This window comes from Dama dama, chromosome 9 (assembly GCF_033118175.1).
Source record: "Dama dama isolate Ldn47 chromosome 9, ASM3311817v1, whole genome shotgun sequence".
Classification (NCBI taxonomy): Eukaryota; Metazoa; Chordata; class Mammalia; order Artiodactyla; family Cervidae; genus Dama; species Dama dama.
Window position 1 is genome coordinate 82,527,180 of NC_083689.1, and position 25,939 is coordinate 82,553,118.

At 40.6% G+C, this 25,939-nt stretch overlaps 1 protein-coding gene across 2 annotated transcripts in view; it reads left to right on the plus strand.

The window, feature by feature from the left end:
* The window catches only part of RASGRF2 (Ras protein specific guanine nucleotide releasing factor 2), a 256,768-nt gene that overhangs the window by 120,435 nt on the left and 110,394 nt on the right, over positions 1 to 25,939 (plus strand). For both annotated transcript variants that reach the window (XM_061151929.1, XM_061151930.1), the window contains exons 13-15: positions 11,650 to 11,732; positions 18,159 to 18,407; positions 18,998 to 19,386. In XM_061151929.1, the coding sequence (XP_061007912.1) occupies positions 11,650 to 11,732; positions 18,159 to 18,407; positions 18,998 to 19,386 (721 nt within the window). The remainder of the gene's footprint in view (positions 1 to 11,649; positions 11,733 to 18,158; positions 18,408 to 18,997; positions 19,387 to 25,939) is intronic.

Here is a 25,939-nt window from a genome sequence, read left to right on the forward strand (position 1 = left end):
GGAATTCCAGATTTTTACTGCTTTTCTTCCAGGACTGTTTTGATGATGAATAAATAGCTGAAGTCAAGGTGCTTCTTTTCTGGTTAACAAAGAAACAAAAATATGGGATCATGTATATTTGCATAATTACCCATTTATGGTGATTTACTAATACTTTCATTAGCTCTATGCTGTGTGAATTAATACTGTAATTAAGTCTGTGGAATGCATCTTTTACCTTCAGAAACTCTGAATCAGTCATTGATTCTGTGAACGTTATCTGAGCATCACCCTGTGCTGCCAGGCATTGTGTAGGTACCAGGGTTTGGCAACGATCCCTGCTCTCAAGGAGACAGACAGATTAGTAGAGAAGAAAGGGAAGTAGACAACTTAATGCAACAAAATTGTGTATGTGTTGTGAAGCCAAGATAAGTAGGAAGAAAGGGGAGAATTAGAGTTGTAGACAAAGATGTTTTCCCAGCTTCTTATAGTTTCTACCTTATGACAGAACTGGGGTGCCTAAGATTCAGAGCTGATAAAAACTTCAAGCAGTCTTAGGGTGAGGCATCGCTAAGAGAAAAGACCCCTGATGTGTATGAATGATTCTATGCCCGGTCCTTTAAAGAAAGGATCTAATATTTTGCCTCCCAGAAGCATTCAAGTGATTCTCTCTACTTAGACTACATTTTAGCAGGAAATGGTAACCCACTCCAGTATCCCTACCTGAAGAATTCCATGGTCAGAGTAACCTGGCAGACTGTAGTCCATGGGGTAGCTAAGAGTTGGACGCGACTGAATACGCACGTAGACTACATCTTGAGTTAGGTTTACAATTTCTTCCTATTTCTCCAAGTTTCTATGGCTAATATACTAGTGTATTAGATTATACGTACAATTGAATTGGAGAAGGAAACAACAGGAATTTGTGTCTTTCTGAGTGACAGTGATATCATGATATGAAATTATTGTGTTCAGTAGAACCTTAATATTGTGTGGTTTTGATACTTAACAAATACTTTCAGCCATTCAACAAATATTTTTATGCAGTGATAACATATGCCAGGCACTATCTCGGTGTGTGTGATATATCGTGGACAACAACAACAAAAATTCCCTGACCTTGTGTAGCTTACAGTCTAGTGTGGGGAAACTGAAAAGAATGTAAAGATAATTAATAGATAATATTTTACGTTAGAAGGTGATAGGGCAGGTTGAGAAGGATTGGGCTACTGGAGGTAGGTGTGGGTCACTACAATTTTGAAAAGGTGATCATTTCATTTTGAAGACAACATGTAAACAAAGACTGTGGCGAGTGATGGAAATACCATGTAGATATGTAACAAAGGGAAAGTCATTCCACACGGAGGGAACAGCCACTGCAAGCACCCTAGACTAGGAGACAGTATATTTTGAGCAATAGCATGAAGGTGAGATGTGGCTGAAGGGGAATGTTGAGAGGGAAAGTAGAAAAGGGGGAAGTAATTTCAATGGAATTGTTAAGTAAGCAGTGGGGTATGGATGTTCAGTGCTTGGAGGGAGGTCCATGTGTGAGACTCTCTGCCATTTAGATGATATTTAAGGCCACAAGACTGTTGAGATCACCCAGGGAGTCATTATAGATAGAAATGAGGAGAAGCCCATGGAGTGAGTGAGGAGTCACAGAGAACAGCAGAGAAGAGAAGGAACCAGTAGTACAATTGGAGGATAGCCAAGAGGGTGCGGTGTCTTGCAAGTCAAATGAAGAAACTGTATCAAAGAGGAGTGAGTGGTTATGAGTCAACTGCTTCTAAAAGAAGCTATGGTACATATACAAAGTGGAATATTACTCAGCCATAAAAAGGGATGAAATTGGGTCATTGGTAGAGATATGGAGGGATCTAGAGTCTATCAAACAAAGTGAAGTAAGTCAGAAAGAGAAAAACAAACATCATATATTAATGCACATGTGTGGAATCTAGAAAAATGGTACAGATGAACCTAGTTACAGGGCAGGAATAGAGACGTGAACATAGAGACCAGACAAGTGGACACGGTGAGGGGAGGGTGAGATGAATTGGGAGGTTAAGTGCGACAGAGGTACTCTACTGTGTGTAAAATAGATAGCTACTGGGAACGTGCGGTGTAGAATAGGGAACTCAGCCCCGCACTCTGTGACGCCCTAAGGGCCTGGCGTGTGGGGGAGGGAGAGAGGCTCAAGAGGGAGAAAACGTATGTGAACATATAGCTGATTCACTTTGTGGGACAGCAGAAACCAGCACAACATTGTAAAGTGACTACACTCTAATTTAAAAAAAAATGTTGAGCCCAGTAGTGAGTGTTCTGAGAGACTTGGTGATTTTCCTGACGCAGGGTTTGAACGGTGGGTGGTGGGGACAGAGTGCTCCCCTAGCAACTGAGCCTAGTTTACTGCCCAGCAGCCTGCATCTCAGCTGGGCTTTGTTCTCCACTTAAAACATTTTCATTTTATGAGGGAAACTGTGTGCTATATATACATTGATGAAATTTGTCAGTCTCCCAAACATGCCTCTGGGCATATTCATTATTGATAAGATGAGCCTACAGAATGCTTGAAATGTACCTTTTAATATTTTATCATGTATATATAAAAATATGGATACAAAAAGGAACCAGAAACACTCCCAACACCCAGATCACTAAATAAATGTTTATCAAAGTGTCTTTCACAGATAATTACCTGAAGGTTTTTTTTTTTTTTTTAATGCAGACTCCTGAACCCACATTCCAGACACCCCCTCAGGTTTAACAGGCTCCACTGATCACTTTTGCACAATTACATTTGAGAAACTGTTCTGAAAATCAAATATTTTCATTTCTGAAACCTTCACAATCCTGCCATACAAAAATAATTCAACAGTTTGCCTCTAGGTGCATATATGCATCATTTTTTCCTTTTTCATCTTCCTATATTCCTACAAGTTCTTTGTATCCTAATGGTAATACATGTTTATTCTACCGTGCTAACTTAGACTTCCCTGATGACTCAGCGGGTAAAGAATCTGTTTACCAATGCAGAAGATGCAGGTTTGGTCCCTGGGTCAGGAAGATCCCCTGCAGAAGGAAATAGCAATCCACTCCAGTATTCTTGGCTAGCAAGTCCCATGGACAGAATCTGGTGGGCTGCAGTCCGTGGGGTCTCAAAGAGTCCACCATGACTGAGTAACTAATCACGCATCATGTTAACTTACCACTTTTCTAGCTCTTTCTGAATAATTAGGCATATGGGCAATTTCCAAGTTTCAGCACTAATATATGATGGGGTGGTGCTAGCCATCTTTGCACCGAGAGTCACTCCTCCTTTCAAGGCCCCTTGTTGGTGTATCTTACCCGCAGGTATAGGGCTGGTGAAGGGGGCCTGATCACTTTCATGATTTCATGATTCATGACTCGACAGACTGCCGAAACACCCCAAAAATATGTAACTCATCTCTTCTAAGTCCTGCCAGTGCTGAATTTTGTCATGTTTGTCACATTTCCTCATTTAATGGAAAAATGGTATTCCTTCCTAGTGGTTTTAATTACTTCTGCAGTTATCAGTGAGACTAACATTTCCCACCATATCTATTTCTTGTCTGTTATACCAGATGGACATTTATTTGTTGGGGCTATGCTTGCAGATATCCTTCCCTGTCCTAGGGAAATGAACATTTCTTTCAGTCTAAATGAATATATTCTTTATGATCTTGCCTTTAATTTTGTCACTTTTTTGTTTTGCATAATTTAAATTTTTTCTTGCTTAATTTGACTTCACCTTGCTAAACCATTGTACCATGTTATACTAATCACATGTAGCTCTTACTTGAAATAATAAAGTGGTGCCTAAGTATTGACACAATCCCACTTTCACATAGAGAACTCTGAATGAAAATTAAGACTTTTAGCTTTGTCAGGCCTCTCTCTTTGAAGCTGTAATTTTTAGAAGTAACAATTGCTTGAATGATTAATTATACTTTTAGCTCCACCAGCAAGGTCATAATTAACCGTTGGTGCCTCCAACAAAATGTGCAAGTGGCTAATGGTCTTGACCAATAATTCTTCCCTTTTTCATCTATTTATAGGGAAAAATTTGAGGCTGAAGATTTGACCATTCATTTCAATATAGTGCATTCATTTGTGCATGTCTCACTGTGATACATAATGGAGTATTAAACAGATTTTTCTGTAATTATGGGTATTAACTAAAATGCAGAATTAAAATTCACCTCTGAGCTTCTTGGTTTGGGCAGATGTGTCAAAATATAGACAAATTTATAGCACACTGACATGCTTCCTCCCTTAAAATAGCTTCTCTGGAATCAACAGGGAATTTTTTACTTTAATATAAAAAGGTGATTTAAGAGAAGAATTGAGTTTACTTTTCTTCCCACTCCTTAGAAGTATTAGGAAGATGGAAAGGTATGGTGATGCAGTAGATTACTGACCTTTGACCAGATACTTCCTTAAATAAGACCTGCAGAAAAGCCTACTAGGGGGAATTCCTGGTAGTCCAATGGGTAGGACTCTTCATTTCCACTGCAAAGGGCACAGATTCCATCCCCGGTCAGGGAACTAAGTTCCCACAAACTGTGTGGTATAGTCAAAAAAAAAAAAAAGGAAAACAAAAAAGCCCAATCAACCAACCAACCAAAAACTCTGCTGCAAAAGCCATTGTCAACCTTCCTTCAAGGACCAACTGCTTCAAAATTACCTGGGTCTAACAATCCCACTACTGGGCATGTGCCCCGTCACTCAGTCATGTCTGACTCTTTGTGACCCCATGGACTGTAGCCTGCCATCCTCCGTCTGTGGGATTTTCCTGGCAGGAATACTGGAGTGGGTTACCATGCCCTCCTCCAGGGGATCTTTCCAACCTAGGGCTCAAACCTGCATCTCCTTTGTCTCCTGTATTGCAGTCAGATTTTCTTCCACTGAGCCAGCCTAATTGAGAGAACCTAATTGAAAGAGATGCATGTACTCCAGTGTTTATTGAAGCACTCTTTACAGTAGCTAGGACATGGAAGCAACCTAGATGTCCATCGACAGAAAAATGGACACAGAAATTGTGATGTGTACACACACACACACACACACACACACAATGGAATATTCAGTTCAGTTCAGTCACTCAGTCATGTCCGACCCTTTGCAACCCCATGGACTGCAGCATACCAGGCCTCCCTGTCCATCACTAACTCCCTGAGTTTACCCAAACTCATGTCCATTGAGTCGGTGATGCCATCCAACCATTTTATCCTCTGTCGTCCCCTTTTTCTCCCACCTTCAATCTTTCCCAGCATCAGGGTCTTTTCAAATGAATCAGCTTTTTGCATGAGGTGGCCAAAATATTGGAGTTTCAGCTTCAGCATCAGTCCTTCCAGTGAACACCCAGGACTGATCTCCTTTAAGATGGACTGGTTGGATCTCCTTGCAGTCCAAGGGACTCTCAAGAGCCTTCTCCAACAGCGCAGTTCAAAAGCATCAATTCTTTGGCACTCAGCTTTCTTTATACTCCAACTCTCACATCCATACATGACTACTGGAAAAACCATAGCCTTGACTAGACGGACCTTTACTCAGCTATTAAAAAAACAACACATATGAGTCAGTCCTAATGAGGTGGATGAACCTAGAGCCTATTGTACAGAGTGAAGTAAGTCAGAAAGAGAAAGACAAATATTGTATTTCTGGTTGGGTTAGTGGTAAAGAACCTGCCTGCCAGTGCAGGAGAAATAAGAGATGAGGGTTCGATCCCTGGGTTGGGAAGTTCCCCTGGAGGACAGCATGGCAACCCACTCCAGTGTCTTTGCCTGGAGTGCTCCATGGACAGAGGAGCCTGGCAGGCTACAGTCCGCAGGGTTGTAAAGAGTCAGACACGACTGCAGTGACAGCAGCAGCAGCAACGCATGTGTATGGACCCTAGAAAGATGGTACTGATGAATCAGTCTGCAGGGCAGAGGCAGCAGTGGAGACAGATAACAGACTTGTGCACCGTGTGGGAAGGAGATGGTAGGATGAATTGAGAGAGTGGCGTGGAAGCATATACGTTACCACATGTGAAATAGATAGCTGGTAGGAATTTGCTCTGTGACACCAGGAGCTCACCCCAGTGCTCTGTGACAGTCTGGAGCAGTAGGAGGGGGTGGGACATGGGGCAGGGATTCAGGAGGGGGAGGACATGTGTATACCTGTGGCTGACTCATGTTGAGGTATGGCAGAAACCAGCACGATATTGTAAAGCAATTATTCTCCAATAAAAAAAATTTTTTTAATTACCTAGGGCTTTTATAAATATGCATATTTCCAGTCCTCTACCCCCTGGTCATAGTCATCACAAACAGAACTAGAATAGCCATGATCTAGGAATCTGCTTTTGTTATCGTACTGATTTTAAGGTTTATAGTAATTCACATAAATTGTGTCCTTAAAGTTATATGACATCCTGGCTATTTCCATGTCTTTCTCTTTTAACTGAGTGAATTGGATTCATTTTCCGAGGGCTCAATCTCTTCTCCCCAACACAAGATATGTGCTTATATGATCATGAATATATATGATGGCTTCCAATATAAATATTAATATATTCATACACTCGTAAATTAAAAGTTCTATTGTAGTTTAACTTTCTTTCTGGAAGAGAACTCTTTGTTCAGTGTAGCAGTACTGAAAATGCCAAATGGAAGTGAGATAAAAGTGAAATATTCTGGTTGAAGTAAAATTGGTAAACCCAGAGCCCCTAGGAGTCCTGTTTGTTCAAAATCGTGTTGTCACCGAACCTGGTCTGTGGAGCCTCTGTATAAATATACCATAATATATTTTATATATACATGTATGTATATGTGTGTATGGGCTTCCCTGGTGGCTCAGTGGTAAAGAATTTGCCTGCTAATGCAGGAGATGCGGGTTCACTCCTTGGGTTGGGAAGATCCCTTAGAAAAGGAAATGGCAACCCATTTCAATATTCTTGCCTGGGAAATCCTAGAGACAGAGGAGCCTGGCCAGCTACAGTCCATGGGGTCACAAAACTTATCTACTAATCAATAGCAACATATGTGTATATGTGGGTGTGTATACATATATATATATATATATATATATATATATATATTCATCCATCCCACAGATAGATGTGTCAGTTATCAAAGACCTTTTTGTACAGTTAAATGTGATTTTTTTATTATATGGTCTTTTGATCTCTGGTTCAGACTGCATGTATGTTTCCTTCTGAGACTTGAGTATAAGTAAAAATTTCTTTTTCTTCCTATTGAAAATAATTTAATGCTTGACACAATGAATCAGAAAGATTTACGAAATGAGATCTGACACTGGATAATAAGATGTTCAAAAGTGGTCACATAAATCTTCTCTTTTGGATCTAAAACATTTATCTTAAGTTTCAATTCTGGCAGTGTGGAGGACTGCACTGATTTAGATCCCCTCTGGCTACAAAATCAGAAATATTTAATACATAAAATCAGTATAATAAAAAATTTAATTCATTGATGATATTTATAAATATAAAAGGAAATCTCTAGTTGCCAGAAATAACAGGGAGATTTAAAGTCAGAGCAAACAGCATGTAAACTGAAGGCAGAGACTTGAGAATGACTTAAGTCTGTTTATTGGTCCCATGCCTGAGGGGTATTAACTGAAGGAGCAGGGTTAGCCTTGGGCCCCTTAAAGGAGCTGAGATTTCTGTTTAAAGCCTGAGCATTGGAAGGCGGTCCATGCGTGAAATAAGAACTCAAAAACAAAAATACCCATTTGGCCTGGGATCATAAAGAAGTCTGTCTTTGTCTTGGGTTCTGAATTTTTAAAAATCTCTTTTGAGAAAAACAAATGCATTTCTGGCCTATGGATTTGAAATTCAGATTCATAATATTCACATGGTATGAAAATTCCAAACTGAGAAATTAATGCAGAAACAATTTTTGGACTGTTGCTAACCCAAGAATGCTTGGTAGAAGCAAACACAAAGTCACTGCGTTAGCAACACTTTAACAGTTCAGGGCTCATGACAATGTGCTCAAAATCAAAAATTACAAATCTTTTGAGTAACTGATCTATCATGAATGAGAGTCAGAAGACTCAGTAAGCAGTATAATTAGCACTGCTGGAACTTCATCTAATAGAATGATAACTTAGAAAAGACAGGTTTAAAAGAAGATTTAAAATAAAAGTATGGAAGGAAAGGAGGGAAGGAAGAAGAAAGGAAAGAAAAGATCACTATGTAAAAGGATCCAGACTTAACTTTCAAAGAACCAAATGGAATATCTAAACAAAAAGTCTATAGCCCTGAGACATCCTAAGGCTGTTGTCTGATAACTATGCTGTTGCTTAGACTGTTAAAGGAAATTGAAGGAACCCTGTTTACTTTCCGCAATTCTCACCAAACACCGTCTCTGTCCTCCCACTTCCTGTGTTGGTTACCCAGGTAACATCTTCATTCTGCTCAGAAAAACTGAGAATGAAAAGTCTAAGGAATAGCTAGAAATGTCACTGGGGTGAAGGATCACTTAACCCCTGCTTCCTCTCCCTGTCTGTATGCAACATATGTCCCCATGCCCCCAAATCTCACTTATAGTTTCATAAGAATGGGGATAGTGCTAAATCATTTTCCCATTGGAATTAGGAAAATGAATTTAAAGTGGTTTACCTTACTCATCTGTGAAACTCTTTTATATATTCTTTCTCTGCTCCCTGCCCTCATCTTCCAGCATTTAGCCCAATATCTGTCACATAGGTACATACTTAATAAATGCAGACATGAGACCCTCATTTAATAAAATCCCTGCTGCTGCTCCTGAGTCACTTCAGTTGTGTCCGACTCTGTATGACCCCATAGATGGCAACCCACCAGGCTCCCCTGTCCCTGGGATTCTCCAGGGAAGAACACTGGAGTGGGTTGCCATTTCCTTCTCCAATGCATGAAAGTGAAAAGTGAAAGTGAAGTCGCTCAGTTATGTCCAACTCTTCACGACCCCCTGGACTGCAGTCTACCAGGCTTCTCCGTCCATGGGATTTTCCAGGCAAGAGTACTGCAGTGGGGTGCCATTGCCTTCTCTAATGCCATATAATCCACACATCTTCTTGGTGCTCATGAAAATCCAAAAGGTAGACTAGTTTTGGTTAAGTTCTGTGTCACTCAAAAGACATTGGCCATGTTTATTGCTTTTAAATATATTTGCATTTTCCAATTTAAAATGGCCTAATAGTGATAGTCATTTTTTAATGTTGCTGTGCTTTTTTTCTCTTGGTTTTATTCAGTAACTCATCAATTTCTATTATTGCTTTCTTCAAAATATTTATCTCCATCCATTCCTCTTCATTCCCATGGCCTGCCTCAGTGGAGGCATGAATCATTTCATTTGTGACTCAGAATATCATCCTGATGATCTTGCCATTCAGTGAATTCCCCCAGCTGTAGATATTTAAACTTGAACAAGACCACTTAGAAACTTGTAGTGACTTCCCATCTGCCTGCTGGATATAATCCAGATTCGAGACTGCTGACTCCAGATGACTTCCTCTTTCTTACTGTCTCCTCCGTTATAGATGCTCACACCAGCCAGACTTACCTCCTCGCTTTCCACTGTATGCTCATGCTTAGAAATGAATGGAGTCATAGGCGTCTCTTTTCACCTGGCCCTGACTGAGAGCTGTCCCTTTGAGGTCGTGTGGCCATTTTGAGGCCTAAGAGGATACCCCTCCTACTGGTAGCTTGGCTCACTGGTGGAAACACTGACTTCATACAACTGGGTACTAATTTAGGACAGTGCAGTTTCAGAACTTTAGGAAGAATACCATGTCTAACTGCCTGCTACTCAAAGCTGATGGGAGAAGCAGCATTTATTTATGCCTAAAGAGGAGCAGCCCATACATACCCTTTCTGTAGAGTATGAAATTAGTGCTTGAAATCAGATGAGCAAAGGCAGGACCCATCCTTTGGGACTCACCACAGAGTGGTTAGTTTGAAATTGTACTCTTCAACCAATGTTGAGGAAGTTTATAAGACACAATTTGATAAAAAACAAAACTGTAATTACTTTAAAAGGAAGTTGTTGAGGACAGTAATGTTCACGACATTATTCAATGTTTTATTAGACCCAGGAGATAATTTTCCTTTGGACAGAGAGTAGGATGAATTGAGGTTCTGTTAAGCCATGAATTTTGTAGTTGATCATATGGTTTCCTTTGAGTTGGCTGCCCCATGGCTCAGCTAATTTTGAGGACCATGTAGAGCAAGTGTTTGGAACTTCTCAACATAAAGTATATGCGGTTGATTGGTTCCAGGTTTCATCTTATTATTTTTCACCCTTTATCCAAATCCTCTCTGATTTTCTTACTTACCTTGACTTTGTCTTACTATATGTATTTTTGTAATCCACCTAAGGGAGTAAGATATAGTATAAACTCACATATAAGCACGTATCATCTAATTTGTAGTTAGATAACCACAATTATTCATGTAAGAAGATAATTCAAAATTCCAGATGTTTAAAGAAATGAGTTTCTTAAAGAAAGAGGAACTTTAAAATATTCTGCTTTATTCCCAGAAGTTGAGATCCGTTATACCTCGTCAATGAAATAATGGCATAAGATTTGAGGAAACAAATTTTTAAGGAACATTAAGTATGAAAATGGCTGATATGCTAAATAGGGGAATCAACAGTCAGGGCATGCTGTGAATCCAAAGTTTTTTATATGCATATTCATTCTTTAATTAGGCATTGGGGTTTAGGATAAACCCTGAGTTCAGGAGCTGTGTGAAATCACTTGGCAATCAATTTTCCTCACACCATTTAATTATAATCATTAAGTAGTACATGACATCCTAGTAACTAAAAGTAATTTCTGATTTTAAAAACTGTTTAGATTTTTTTTCATTTTCTGTTTCATTTAAAGGGAATATGTATAATTCAAAATACTTCTCTAACCCAAAGTAATTGCAAAGGGAAATTTTGAATTGATAAGGCATAGATGTAAATAAAGAAGGCAGAGAAGATTAGCACAGTTCTGAGTTTTCTTCTTAGAAAGAAAAGAGAGGAGATGAACAGGGCTTTATGTATGTCAGAAACAGGAGAAATCAACAGTTCATCCTCACCAAACCAACACATTGCCAATAGAAGCTGCTTGAGAAACTAGTAAAATGTGGGGATTTGTTGGCAAAAAAATACAAAAAAAGCACGCACAGAGATTACTAGTGAGAGAGAAGATGAACCCCAGCCAGGGAAGCCACCATTTCCTCTCTGCCTGCCCCACACCACGCGCTGTGGTAGAGAAGGAATATTGCAGAGGTATAAACTAGGTATCACTAGGGGTATAAGCTCCTCAAGTAGAGTTGTGACTGCCAGAGGATTGTGCCGATGTGACATTGTGCTCAGAATCCTTGGGGAACACGTTCCAGGAAGATGTAGCCCTTATATCTGTCCTTGGGCATTTGCTAGGTGCACAGTTTGGGAATTTGGATATTGAATCTGTTCTTCAGTGTTTAATGTTTCCCTCCGTGTGTGTGCGTGTATGTGAGTGTGTACACATGTGTGCACACCCATGCTTGTGTGCTTGTGTGCCCAGATGAGAAACTGAATTGTTTTTATGACTATAAATAATTCTAGGAATACATACTCTGCCTAGGTTTTCATGTGGGTTGTAACTGTCTATTTTTTAATTTCACAGTGTGTGGACAACATACGGTGTAATGGTTTAATGACTATAGTGTTTGAAGAAAATTCCAAAGTTACTGTGCCACATATGATTAAGTAAGTGTGATAATCCTTTCTCTGACATTTTAATCAGGATCAAATTGGTGGAGAATGTAAAACCCTGAATAAAATATTGCTTCACTGGGATTCAGCTTCATACTGTGAATACATTCAACAGTAATGTGATAATTCATAATATGCCATTATAAATAATAAGACTATTGTAATGGTTTTTCAGATTCATAGTTTATTGACTCACAGCATAGAAATATAGTTTTTCATACTATTCAGAATGCCTTCCTCAGTACAAAAAACCTATAAAAAATTTTAAGTTCAGTATATAAAGTTGTGATAGCAAATGTGTCAGAGGGTGGACAAAAGTTTGGCAGATCCTTTTGCAGTCTTCTCAGTGAGTATAAATCATATTAGTTAGATTTGGTTGTAGAGACACATTGATATTTTGAAGACACTCAACATAAATTAACTGGCTTTTCTATGGTACCATCTACCCACAGCCTGTGTATGGATTTGCCCCAGAGGCTATTGCTGGGGGCTTCCATCCTGCTGTCCATGTGTTTTGTTAAGAAAGCAAATCCAATAATTTAGTGTTATCACTAAGGAAACTGCAGTTTTATTTGAAGTGAGAAGTGATATCAATAACCATGTGCCATAACTCTCTTCATTAGTACTTTTGTCTCTATATACTTTCTTGTTTCCAAATTCAGAAATTGCTTTGGAAGGATTTTCAAGCTGACCAAATTATTCCCTACTCTCATTTTCTTGGTTATTTGCAGTCCAAATTCTAAGAATAAAATGTATTTTTAAAAATAGTCCTGTTATATCTTTCCAAAAAGTTACATGAAGCTAAGAAAATGTTTGTCTTCCCTGCCTTTTATGTGGATTTTTTTTTTAGGTCTGAGCTAAGAGAAAAAGCAGCATCAACTTTTCTCTTCATTGCAGGTATTGATAGGTACAATTGATAGGTACCTTCATTGTAGGTACAATGATAGGTTTTTATTGTAATTAGCATCATCCCAATGGTGCAAACTTTAAAACTTGTTAATTATTGTATCAGATGAAGGCAGAGTATATTATACTAGTGCCACAGTTACTACAGGAAATATGTAAAAGGATGATACTATTTTAAATTGCTAGTCAAGTTTTAAAATATTTTGAACAGGGTCATTTTTTTCTTTCTTTTTATGGAAGAAAAGCTATGACAAACCTAGACGCAGAGACATTACATTAAAACGCAGAGACATTACTTTCTGACAAAGGTCCATATAGTCAAAGCTATGGTTTTTTCCAGTAGTCATGTATGGATATGAGAGTTGGACCATAGAAAAGCTGAATTGATGCTTTTGAACTGTGGTGTTGGAGAAGACTCTTGAGAGTCTCTGGGACTGCAAGGAGATCAAACCAGTCCGTCCTAAAGGAAATCAACGTTGAGTATTCATTAGAAAGACTGATGCCGGAGCTCCAATACTTTGGCTACCTGATGTGAAGAGTCAACTCATTGGAAAATACGCTGATGCTGGGGAAGATTGAGAGTAGGAGGAGAAGGGGGCAATAGGATGAGGTGGTTGGATGGCTTCACCAACTCAATGGACATGAGTTTGAACAAGCTTCAGGAGATGGTGAAGGACAGGGAAACCTGGCTTGCTGTAGTCCATGGTGTCACAAAGAGTTGGACACAACTGAGTGACTGAACAATAACAGGGGTCATTTTAAGATTCTCATGCAGAGATTCCTTTAGCCTTAAGTTTCCTAGGTTTTTAAGTATAGTTTAAAAAAGAAACAACATATCAGGGACTTAGAAATCCACTTTCCAATTCAGGGGACTCAGGTTCGATCCCTGGCGAGGGATCTAAGATACCACATGCCATGGGGCAATTAATTCCACACACCACAACTAGAGAGCACCTGTGTGCTGCAATGAAAATTTTATGTGCTGCAACCAAGACACAGTGAAGCCAACAATAAATAAATAAATAAGTGTATTTTTTTTAAAGGTAGGTAAAAAGGAAAAATCAGTTTAAAATGTATGATAATAAAATTAAAACCAAGTATGGAATATTAAGCCAAAGGTTTCAAATTATGACTTAATTTTTAAGTTCACATCACCAGGCTAGTTTTCTGCCAGAGTTCAGTACATTTCAGTTCAGTCGCTCAGTTGTGTCTGACTTTTTGCAACCCCATGGACTGCGGCATGCCAGGCCTCCCTGTCCATCACTAGCTCCCAGAGCTTGCTCAGACTCATGTCCATCAAGTCAGTGATGCCATCCAACCATCTCATCCTCTGTTGTCCCCTTCCCCTCCCACCTTCAATCTTTCCCAAAATCAGGGTCTTTTCCAATGAGTCAGTTCTTTGCATCAGGTGGCCAAAGTATTGGAGTTTTGGCTTCAGCACCAGTCCTCCCGATGAATATTCAGGGTTGATTTTCTTTAGGATTGACCAGTTTGATCTCCTTACAGTCCAGGGGACTCTCAAGAGTCTTCTCCAACACCACAGTTCAAAAACATCCATTCTTCAGTGCTCAGCTTTCTCTGTGGTCCAACCCTCACATCCATACATGACTACTGGAAAAACCATAGCTTTGACTATACAGACCTTTGGTGGCAAAGTAATGTCTCTGCTTTTTAATATGCTGTCTAGGTTGGTCATAGCTTTTCCACCAAGGAGCAAGCGTCTCTTAATTTTATGCCTGCAGTCACCATCTGCAGTGAGTTTGGAGCCCAGAAAAATAAAGTCTCTTACTGTTTCCATTATCTATTTGCCATGAAGTGACGGGACTTATTTGAATATTTCACAAAATAATATATATTATGTTTATCCATTTTTAAAAAGTACTTTCTTGAAGGTTAGACAGCCTTGAAATTCCAGTCTGCTCTAGAATGAGAATATGTAAGTTGGACTTGGTAGCCAACTTATAAGCTCCTGAATCTCAGGGCAGCTGCACGCCTACTCTACATACACTTTGTTCACTTTAAAAATTAATACAGTTAAAAACTTTAGTTTTCTGCCTGCCTCAGTTATGACTGGCACCTCAATGCATCTTCTGTCCTCTGTGCTGGGAGTTTGACTAATGCCCATTTCCAGTTTCATTTGTAACTGCCTCCTGTATAGACCAAGACTTCCCTGCGTTTGGGGTGACAGAGAGGTCACTGTTATGAGCTGGAACCACTCGCTAGAGAATAGAAACCTATATCCGAGGCTGTAAGGACTTCCTAATGAAGTCACACATATTTGGATGCCCATCTATTCTCCACGAGGTGTGTTCCCAAGGCAGAGTTTCATATATCTTGTATCTTTCTTCCTTCCATTTTCCCCTGGCTCACTGAGCCTGGTTCTCTTCAATCAGAGAAAAAGATGATTTTGCAATCTCTTTTCCTTCTGATAGTCTCCTCCGTAGTCCTGTTCTCCCCTAAATTCTGTGTTCTTGCCTCCCGGCACATCTCTCTAGCTACACGCAAAAAAAAAAAAAAAAAAAAAAAGGACGTTTTGCAGAGGTAAAAGAAAAAAATTTATTCTATCTTAATGGCATCACTTTGCAGGGACTCACTTTTAAAACTTACTAATTACAATAGGTGATTTGGGTTTGATGTTTCAAGATTGTTTTTTTAAAATGTTTACCTAAAAGGAGTTGTTATTATCATAGGAGGCTTAAGTAACACATTATATCTTCTTGAGGGTCCCTTAGGAAATAAAGTAAAATCTCTTTCAGTGTAATAAAAGAAAATTAAATAATTTCATAATATTTAATTTTTTTTCTTTAGTTAAAATGAAACTGTAATCATAATTTTGAGAGGCAGTGGTGTAATTAGTTTTAATTTCATGTTGGCTACAATATATTTTTTCCTCCTAGTATTTGATTAAAGTAATTATTGTCAGAAAATGCCAAGTGCAAAACTACCATTAGAATACAAAATCATGATATTTATTTGGTGATTATATTCCTTTAAGTGATGTTTTATACTTTATGTATTTAGACTGAGGCTTGCTTTGTTTTCATAATAGTTGACCTCAACTTAGAGGTTAAAAGAAAAAATTTTTCCTAGCTTAATGGCATTACTTAGAAATGCCATTTCTAAGAAAATGGAGATTTTAGATGGGAAAATGGTGGGAGAAAAAGTGATCACCTTGATTAGCCATCCTCTAGACTGACTGAATTAAAGAAGTTTCTGAAGTCTTTTAACAAGGGAGGGAGATTAAGAACCAGAAAAGTAAAGTTGGTGGATGGTTACATATGAAGAACAAGAAAGAGCCATTCTATTTTCAAGAACCTTACTCGATGCTCTTCTGTATTTTCGAGATCAGTGATGTGACTAGAATGAACAGGCTGCCCTTAGTTCCTCATCAGAAGTAAGCTACTCATTTAAAATGCTCTTTCAGGCCCTCAGATGAAGTCTTCCCCCCTGCACTGAGTTTACTTTAGGGTGGAATGTTTCCAAGAGCAAGCTAAAGAAGCTGTTGATTTCTTTTTACCCCAAAGAAAATAAATATATAATTTAAAATCCCTCCCAAGTACTGCAAGAGCTAATTAGGGACACTCACAACAAGCCAGCTGATTCTTAGCAAGCAGCTGTCTCACTGAACCTCACTGGCCCATAGTGTACCCTTTAATCAAGTGATAAAATCCAGCACTTCATTGATCGCCTGTTTCTGAGATGCTGCCGTGAAGGTAGACACGGGGTCTCAGATGGGAATGTGAAGGCTACGGGCAGTCCTCGCAAAGGTGTGCATTTCTTTGAGCCTCACTTGAATTCGGCCTCAGCTTCCACGCTTTTCGTCTTATGAACTTAGCCCCGGTGCTGGCTTCTTGACCTTTCTAATGAAGGTGCACCACGGGCTGAGGGCTCTGAGCACACCCAAGGATCCTGGGGGCTGCTGTGTGAACCTTCCCCTGAGTTTGCTGTCCACCTGGAAAGACTGCTGCAGGCTTCCAGGACAAGGGCCTCTGGGTGACAGGTTGAGGAGCAGCCAGGTGGTGGTTTTATAGAATGAGAGAAACCCAGCTTTGCAGGTGGGCAGGCGGGGACTGTGCAAGGGGAATCTTTAGAAGAGTTCACTGACTATATTACATCCATTATTTTTTTAAGAAGACACTTTTTAACACTGCAGAGTATTGAAAACATAAGGAAAACACAACATTTTACACAATTATTGGTTTAAAATGTACTCAGAATAATGGACGGCCTTCGATGCATTAATCGGCCAAAAAGAATGAAATGGATTAAGGAGTTAGAAAAAGAATGACAAAAATCAACTGTAGGAAAATGTAGGAATAAACTAACTAAGAATGGAAATTAATACCTTAAAATATAGAAAAACAGTAGAGCTGATCAAAGAGCTGTTTCCAGAGGAAAAAAATACCTAATAATATAATATCTAGTAGTTTAATCAAGAAAAATTTGGGGGGGTGGGGAAGCACAGATGTACAAAATTACAAGTGAGAAAAAGAAATAACCACAGATAATAGCAGTGCTGTCTGGGTCTTCCCCTCCTCCCCACCCTTCTGTGGGGAGAATGTTACCCTTACTTTTTAATCACACTTCTGATATTCTGATTTGAGGGTATAAGCCCTGCTCCTCCTAAATAGGACTTTGGCGTTAATTTCCTAATAAAATAGGATTGAACCAGAGAAAGATGTGAAAGTGGAGTATGCCACCCTAACATAGGCCACTTTGGCCTGTTGATTATGTTGAGCTACAAACTTGAAAAACAGAAAATGCAGAAAGGGTTTTTCTGAACTCTTCTTATCTGCCTAAAGACAGATTCTCAAAAAGGAACTCAGTTGTCATAAATCTTCCCAGGAATTTCACCAACCACGGAAGATTGACAGTTATCACAGGAGAGACTAGATGTCAATATCACACCCAGGCTAACTGTCACAAACCTTCCAGCTATTCTGATACCTTCCATCTATTCTGATACCTTCCATTTATTCTGATACCTTCCATCTATTCTAAGGGTCCATTCAGCTTTCCTAAAAATCATTTACTCTCCCATGAGAAGCCTATACATACCACCCCGTCCCTTCCCTATTAAGATGGCATTTAAGTCTGAGTTCTAAGCCAGCTTTTTGAGTTTCTCATTTTCTCCTGGTTATCTCCCAGGGATATGTGAGGTATGCATGTTAATAAGCTTGTTTATTTTTCTCTTGTTCATCTTTTATCACAGAGAGTCAGCTAAGAACTCAGGAGTGTAGAGGGAAAATTATTTCTCCTCCCCTGGAGAAGGAATCCACAGAGTGGAATGAATGATTCCTGTCTCCACAATTAATTTTGACCTTCCTAAATTATAATGGCTTGGTTGATATTTTTGTGGCCCTGCTTTGTTGCATGTGATATGTCCTAGCACATCTTTTATCAAATGCCAGGGGAAGCCTGGACACGAGTGTGCATTTACAGACCCTGAAATACTCAGGGGCTGAGGGGCACCTATGCTCTGGTTTTGTCCTGACTTTCCTGCCTTGTGCGTAGGTCTGACGCCCGGCTTCACAAGGACGACACTGACATTTGCTTCAGTAAAACCCTCAACTCCTGCAAAGTGCCACAGATCCGGTATGCCAGTGTGGAGCGTCTCTTGGAGAGACTGACAGACCTGCGTTTTCTTAGCATTGATTTCCTTAACACCTTTCTGCACACCTATCGGATTTTCACGACGGCAGCCGTGGTGCTGGGGAAGCTTTCTGACATATATAAGAGGCCTTTCACCTCCATCCCCGTCAGGTAGGCCTGGGGTTAGCCTGAGATGAAAGTATGCCCCACCTGGTCCCTGGGTCTCTGTGCTGATGGACAGCCCACTCTGCAGGGTCCTGACTGGCCTTTGAGCTTACCAGACCCCCCAACCCCCAGTAGAAGAGAGTGAGGGGAGGTCACAGTCCCCAAGGGAAGCAGTTTAAGTTTCCAAGTGGCCTTTGCCAAGATAAAGCTATTGTTTGGAGCTTTTCTTTCTACCTTTCTTTTTTTTTTTTTAAAAAAAAAAAAGCAACTGTGCTTTTCACATTTTAATATGCAGAAGCATCACCTGGGGACCTTGTTAAATTGCAGGCTCTGATTCAGTAAATCTGGAGTGGAGCCCAATGCCAGTGTTACTTGTCTTTGGACACAGTTTAGTAGCAAGGGGTTAGACAAAGCCTAAAAAGTGTGTTCTTTTGGCAAGTGTATGGTATACACCCAACATTTAAATTAAGGAATCCAGCCACAGAATTTCTATGATAGCATGGCCTTTTAAGGTAGGGAGCATGTCTTGAATGACATCGGGAGACTAATTTTTCACTCGGCCACAATCTGTTAATAGCTTTTGCTCTTACTTTTAGGTCATTGGAACTGTTTTTTGCTACCAGCCAGAACAACAGAGGTGAACACTTGGTGGAAGGCAAATCCCCACGCCTGTGTCGCAAATTCTCTTCCCCACCTCCACTGGCTGTCTCCAGGACGTCCTCCCCAGTGAGGGCCAGAAAGCTGTCCTTGACTTCTCCCTTGAACTCAAGGATAGGTGCGCTGGATCTGACCACCTCCTCGGCATCCAGCAGCCCCACCACCACCCACAGCCCAGCTGCGTCCCCACCGCCTCATACTGGTAAAGTGCCGTTGGATCTGAGCAGAGGCCTTTCTTCTCCAGAGCAAAGCCCGGGATCTGTAGAGGAGTCTGTTGATAACCCCCGCGTGGATCTGTGTAACAAGCTAAAACGAAGTATTCAGAGAGGTATTATCCTGCTGCCACACCCTGTGTTTGCTGGCCCCCTGTCTCCCCACCATTCCTTCTGGAACCCTAGTTCCCTTTCTTTACCACTTTCCTACTTTTGCATAGAAAGTAGAGTGAATGCAATGGCTAGTTAGAAAGTCCTGAAAGTCTCCAGCCTTTGTGGAAGGAGGGGAGGGTTAGCTGACTTCTGTAGTAAAAGGCCAATTGTAGTCAATTGTCTATGGAAGGGTGGTGTCATCTAGTTGGTTATCACTGGAAGGGTCTTAGTGGAATTTGATTAAGGCTGGTTGGCTAAAGAACATAGCCCAATATTTGGCATAGAGGCAAGTTGCAGGCACCCTCATCCATGACCTTGAGCCCCAGAGCCTTCTCCTCCTCCAGGGTCCACCTTAAGCACCTGTAACTGCTTCCAGCCTTTCCTTGCCTAAGATGACAACCTAGCCTGGAAGCATTAAGATGACTTCTTGAGTTTAGTTTCCAAGGCAACACTCCATATTATGACAGAGGTATAGGGAAAAAATAAAGTCTGAGACAGTGTTCGCTGTCCATGACACAACCAAAGCGGTTTTTAGAAATGTGAATTAGATCATCTGGTTTCCTGATTATAGTCTCTAAAGACTTCCCATCATACTTAGAAAAAAGTACAGTCTTCTTCCCAAGGCCTTCAGATCCTATGAGATTTGGACGCTGTCTCTCTAATCCCTGCTCCTGCCATGCTTCTTCATCTTCTTGGCTACAGTCACACTGATTTCTTTTTTGTGTCTCAAAAACTCCTGGGTCATTACTGCCTCAGGACCTTGGCACTTGTTTATGCCCTTGCTTGGGCAGTCTTTTCTGCCTGGAAGTATTTTCCTACAGAAGCTCATGAGATCAGCAACCTTGTCTGTCTTGTTCACTTCTGTACTATCAGGGCCTTGGCCTTTGCCTCACAGATAGTAAATTTTTGTTAAATGAATAAATCAAGCAAAACACTCAGGGGACTAATTAGGGATTGCTGTGACACGTCTCCGTACCCTCCTCAGCTTCATACAGCGTAAGGGTTGGAGGAGATGAGCCTAGCCTTGTTCTTTTATAATCCAGTGTTTCTGTGATGAACAGAATTTAACAGCCAAATTAGCCAAAAGCTTCTCGGTAAACTACACAGTGACTGATTTGTTTGCTGATAACATAATAAAAAATTGGGCAATAAGTCAGGCAAATTGTCCAAATTTTAAGGAGGATCACTGAGATGGAAGCACAGACTCCTGCTTTATACCTGCTTGAAGCCTCTTTGCAGTTTCTAGCTCAGATCATTTAAATCAGCTTTCTGAGTGAAGTGCTTCATGGAATTTTAACTGGAGTGGTTGTCAAGATCAAAAGTAGCACCCTTTTAAACAAGAAATTCTTTAAGTTGACACATTAGCAACTAAGGAGGATGAAAGGGGAAAGATAATTAAAAAGTCATTAGAACAACAAGCTGCAGCAGAATCAGGATGGATTTTTCTTGGGAATAGTGAGGCAGTGCATAAGCTGACAAGTGCATATGGGGTTTGATCCAGACCAGTGCTTGGGAGTCTCCGTGGAGGGAGTGATTTTGGGAGGCTTAGTTCAAGTCTCCTCTCTGGATCAGAGCGGCCTAGGAAGTACAGGAACTTCCCAGAATATAGAAAGTTCTTTCTCCGATGTTATTGGATTGTATTAAATGAGAGAGGAGGAATCTGGAGGTTAGTCTGGATGTTCATGTCATTTTGAGTTAGGAGAGCTTTAGGAATAGTATCTCAGTGTCAGACATTGGTGGCTCCACGACTGTTTGGAATGCCCCTGAGACTGGGATCAGAACAGGGTAAGGTTGTTCAGGAGTCATTGTGACCTCTTTCTCTGCACGTTGCTATGCTATAGGACCAACAGTGGTAAATAAGATGGTGCCCTTGCCCCTTGGAGAAGGTAGACAAACACAGGTAGTGCAAGATGTAGAGATGGAGTGCTCAGGAAGGCGAAAAGCAGGGGAGATCATGTTTGGTTGAGCAGAATCTGCAGGTGTCATTGACGTGAGCCAAGAAGAATGGACAAATGGGCTGCATGGAGGAAATAGGCAAACTCATCGGCAAAGAGCACCTATAAGCAAAGGGCTGGTGGTAACCCCCAGTGGTGAAAGCCATTTCCAAGAGCAGGAGTGGCCACTGCTTGTGAAAGGACAGCTTTTGTCCAGTTTGGACACCATGTGAAGCTCTGCAGAGGAGACCCTGTTACTAGTCTTCCTGCTTTCTAGTATCTAGAAACTATTTAAAACTCTCCTAAAAAGTCCTCCTCTCTCTCCTCCTCCTTCTTTTTGGCCATCTTAGCCATAAAGTTTATAGATCAGTAGTGTTAAGTATCAATATATTCACATTATTGTGCAATACACAGAACTTTTTCATCTTGCAAAACTGAAACTATATACCCATTGGACAACTCCCCATTTCTCCTCCCCCCCCAGCCCTTGGCAGCCACCATCTTATTTTTGTTTCTATGAATTTGATTACTTTTTATATTGCATGTAAGTAAAACCGGCTTTTTCATGTAGCATAATGTCCTCAAGGTTCATCTTTGTTGTAACATGTGCCAGAATTTTCTCCTTTTTTAAAGCTGAATAGTATTCCTTTGTATGTGTATTCCACATTTTCTTTATCCATTCCTTTCTTGATGGACTTTTGGGTTGTTTGCCTCTCTTGGCTATTGCGAGTAATACTGCAGTGTGCGTGTGTATGCAGATTCTCTTCAAGACCCTGCTTTCAATTCTTTTGCATATATACCCAGAAGTGAGATTGCTAGATCATATGGTAATTCTGTTTTTAATTTTTTGAGGAAATTTTTGTTTTTGATAGTGCCTACACCATTTACCATTCCTATCAACAGAGTACGGGGTTCCAGTTTCTCTGCATCCTTGCCAACCCTTAGTATTTTCTGTTCTTTTGATAGTGGCCTTCTAATGGGAGCACAGTAAGAATCTTTCTCCTTTTTTGCAATTTTCTAGAGATTGCATTTTAACTTGGCTAGGGCCTGATAGTATAGATAGTAACTTTTTTCTTTAATAGAGAAGCAAAGGAAAAATCTATTCCTTTTTGCATTATATACTAAGTACGTGTTACAGTTCTAAAGGCCCTCAGTCAAGTTGTCCCTTACGCATAATAATTAATTCTTAGACTTTTACTTACACATGGATTGTTCCACAGTGGTCATCAAGTTCCCTAGTTATGGTCTTCCAAGCCCAAGCCCAGAGTGCATGTGATGGTCCAATGCCACATCATAACATCTGTTTGGCCTACTCTCTCACATAGAAGTGTGATCACTGGCAGGAATCAGTGGCTTTTCCCCAAGAGTAATGAGGTGGAAAAAGTTTAGAACTGGGGAGCCAAGATAAATGAGAAAGGACCTAATCAAGCTCCCAGGGCAAGACGCTAACAGACTGCCAGAGGTGGGAACATTGTGGGCGCAGCTAGTGGCACCTGGAGACCTCGTTATGTGGCAGCTCAGGTTATTTCTGACCAGGGCCCAGCAGATGGAAAGGGCCCATGGATGAAGGCAAGACAGAAGTAGTAGGATCTTCCTCACATTAGAGAAAAACCAAAGTTGAGGGCTTAATGCTTCTGTATCTCCACTGGATTTCCCCCAAACAAATGACTTGCAGTTAGAGTTTCAGGGGTCAGTTTATTCACATGGCTTGTGGGGTAGAAATAGGATTTTGTGGTTCTTGAGTCAGGGTTAAATGCAGAGCTTGTCTCGCTGTGGAGGTGGCAGTGTTCAGGATTGTGTCCACGCATGGCCATGGCACTTGTTAGCCCCTGAGAACCTACCTCAGCTCCAGAGATGTCCGGTCAGAGGACATCTGACCATATGACACGCCCAGTGTCCAGCGTGTCATAATCACGACTACCCACTGACACATCCCCCTTTATCTCTCATCTCTACAGTAATTGCCCCCCAACAATCCTTCTCTTGCATGTCGCCAAGTCACTTCAGTTGTGTCCAACTCTTTGTAACCCTATGTATTATAGCCCATCAGGCTCCTCTGTCCTTGGGATTCTCCAGGCAAGAAAACTGGAATGGGCTGCTGTGCCCTCCTCCAGGGGATCTTCCCCACGCAGTGATCAAACCTGTGTCTCTTACATTTGCTGCATTGGCAGGCAGGTTCTTTACCACTAGTGCCACCTGGGAAGGCCCATCATTCTCTTAAATACTTTGTTTCTGGCCACTTCTTTGCATCTTGATTTCTTTTCCCTTTCAGGTAGCTGTCTTCTGATGATTTTTAATGTATTTACTTCCCAGATTGTTCTTCAAAGTATTTAAGATGTAACTCAAAGAGGCACATGGTACACTAGATTAAAAATAAAATAGATAAAGAAACAGGCAATGGAAAAAAGTTGTATGAGGCGAAGGGTATGGTTAGTGAACAAACAAATACTGTGTGGTTCTCTCCAGTTCCTGGAGTCATTCTGATTTTGGTTCTGAGTGTAATCAATTACATGATTCATACAGAAAACTAAGAATAGACTGGTCTGCAGGCACATCTTTTCTTGTTCCTGGGACTTGAGAATAATTTATCCTGTGGATCCTCATAAAGGAAACACTGTGAATAGAAAGCTTAGAAATAATACTGAGGTCTAGGTAGCTCTTGGGCATTTTTTGAAGGGTGAAATGAAGGAACTATAGATTTAATTTTTCCTTTTATTTTGCATTGGTATATAGGCAGTACTGATCATGAATATTTCCAGAGAAGTCATAGATGAAACACTTTACTTCAGCATCAGCCTGACAACATCAGTGTGTGTGTGTGTGTGTGTGTGTGTGTGTGTGTGTGTGCGCGTGCGCATAATGTCTGTAGAAGCCAAGAGTGCTGCTGTGTTAACTCTGCTGTTTAATCTTGAAAATTTCAGTTGGCAAAGTAAATGGAGACAATGATCTGTCTTTAATTTGAAAGATGTTTGCGTGTGCTTTGCATAATGTTGACACTTAAAACAGTTGGCAAACTTGAATAAGGAGTCTGTGCCTAGAGTTTATATATTTTCTGCTGCTCACCTCAGGATGCAATCTTCCAAACCTCATTGCACAAGATCAGCTTCACTGTTGAGTCTGTAGTGAGGCCATGGATCCTCTCACTGTTGTCTAGCTAGACAGTTGCAGGGTGCCCTCTTTGAAAAATGCTAGTAACCTTTGTCCGATTTTATTGTCATTGCAGTTATAATGCCAGCCTTGCCATCTTTCCTGGCAAGAGAACTTCAAATGACATGAAGGGAAAAAAGAGAAACAGGAACTATCCCTCATCTGAGTGAGGCTGTGAACTTGTAAGGGAAGAGTGATGCAGTTAGTTTCACCCCCACTAATCCCCAATTGTGTTCCAGGCTCACTCTACATCCATTAGTGCTCTTCTTTCTTCCTTCCAGGAAGGCCCCAGCTTCTGCTATCTTGAATTCTTCTAAAAAGCACAAATCTCAGCCCAGCACACATTCAGATTCCACCCAGTGGTGGGATATCAACAAAATATAACCGACAGCAGAGAAGAGAGGAGAACCACGGGGGCCTGCTCAGGGTGTTCAGGTCTCTTAGTCCATCAGCATTCTCTTGGGCCCTGGCTGTGCAACACAGTCTAAGCATTCTCGACCCACATCACTAGTGTCTGTTTCTTTGTTCCTAGTTTGAAAATCGCCTGCCTGTGGGTTGAAAGTGCTCCCAATTTTAGCATTTGTTTTGAGCCCACATCTGCCCACTCGTTCTGCAGGCAGAGCTGTTTGCAGGGATTGATTGAAAGTGAACCTGCCAGAAGGAAACGCTTCTTTCCCCCCACCGTGCTGGTGTGATTTTTCCTCTCTGTAGGTACCCGTTTGCTTACAGTGTTACTCTCTGCTTTTCTGTCTTTTCAGTAGACTTTCCGAGCCCTGTCCAGCTCTCGCACTGGGAAGTTTTTTGGTTCAGTGTAATTGCTGACTAAATGATTTGCTCGTTTGCCTCAGAGGAATGAATGGTTGAATCAGACCGAGGACACACATTTGATATTCTGCTTGCTCTTGCAGAGCAGATGCCTTCTATTACTGAATTTTGAGGGAGTTATTTAGAAAATAATAAAACTAACAGCTAAGCACTGATTTTTTTTGTCTCCATCCTGCATCATTGCCAGCTTGACTGTAATTATGTCATTCAAGGAAAGATTCTAACCATTTCCCTTCCCTGGCCCCTTTGTGTTTCAGAAGAGCTGAATTTGGGCCATATTTCTAAAGGAGTGAATCACATACAAGTGTAAAAATGGCTTTATGTGAAATCATTAGGAATTTTGTTGAGTTTGTTGAGTGAAATCTTGAATGGAATGGTAAAAGGAGTTGAGAATAATTCTGCTGACATAGATAATGGAAAATTAGTGGAGGTGATACAGTTTTTATCAGTTGATGCAAAACCCAAGGAAAAAGAAATCAAAGAGTTGTTAGAAGTTTATGAAATTTTTGTAGTGCTTTTCCTTAAAATAACACACATGAAGTTGTAATTTTACCTGATTAACAAGTTAGTGCAAGGGATGTGGTAATAGCTTGAATCTGACCCTGAAATG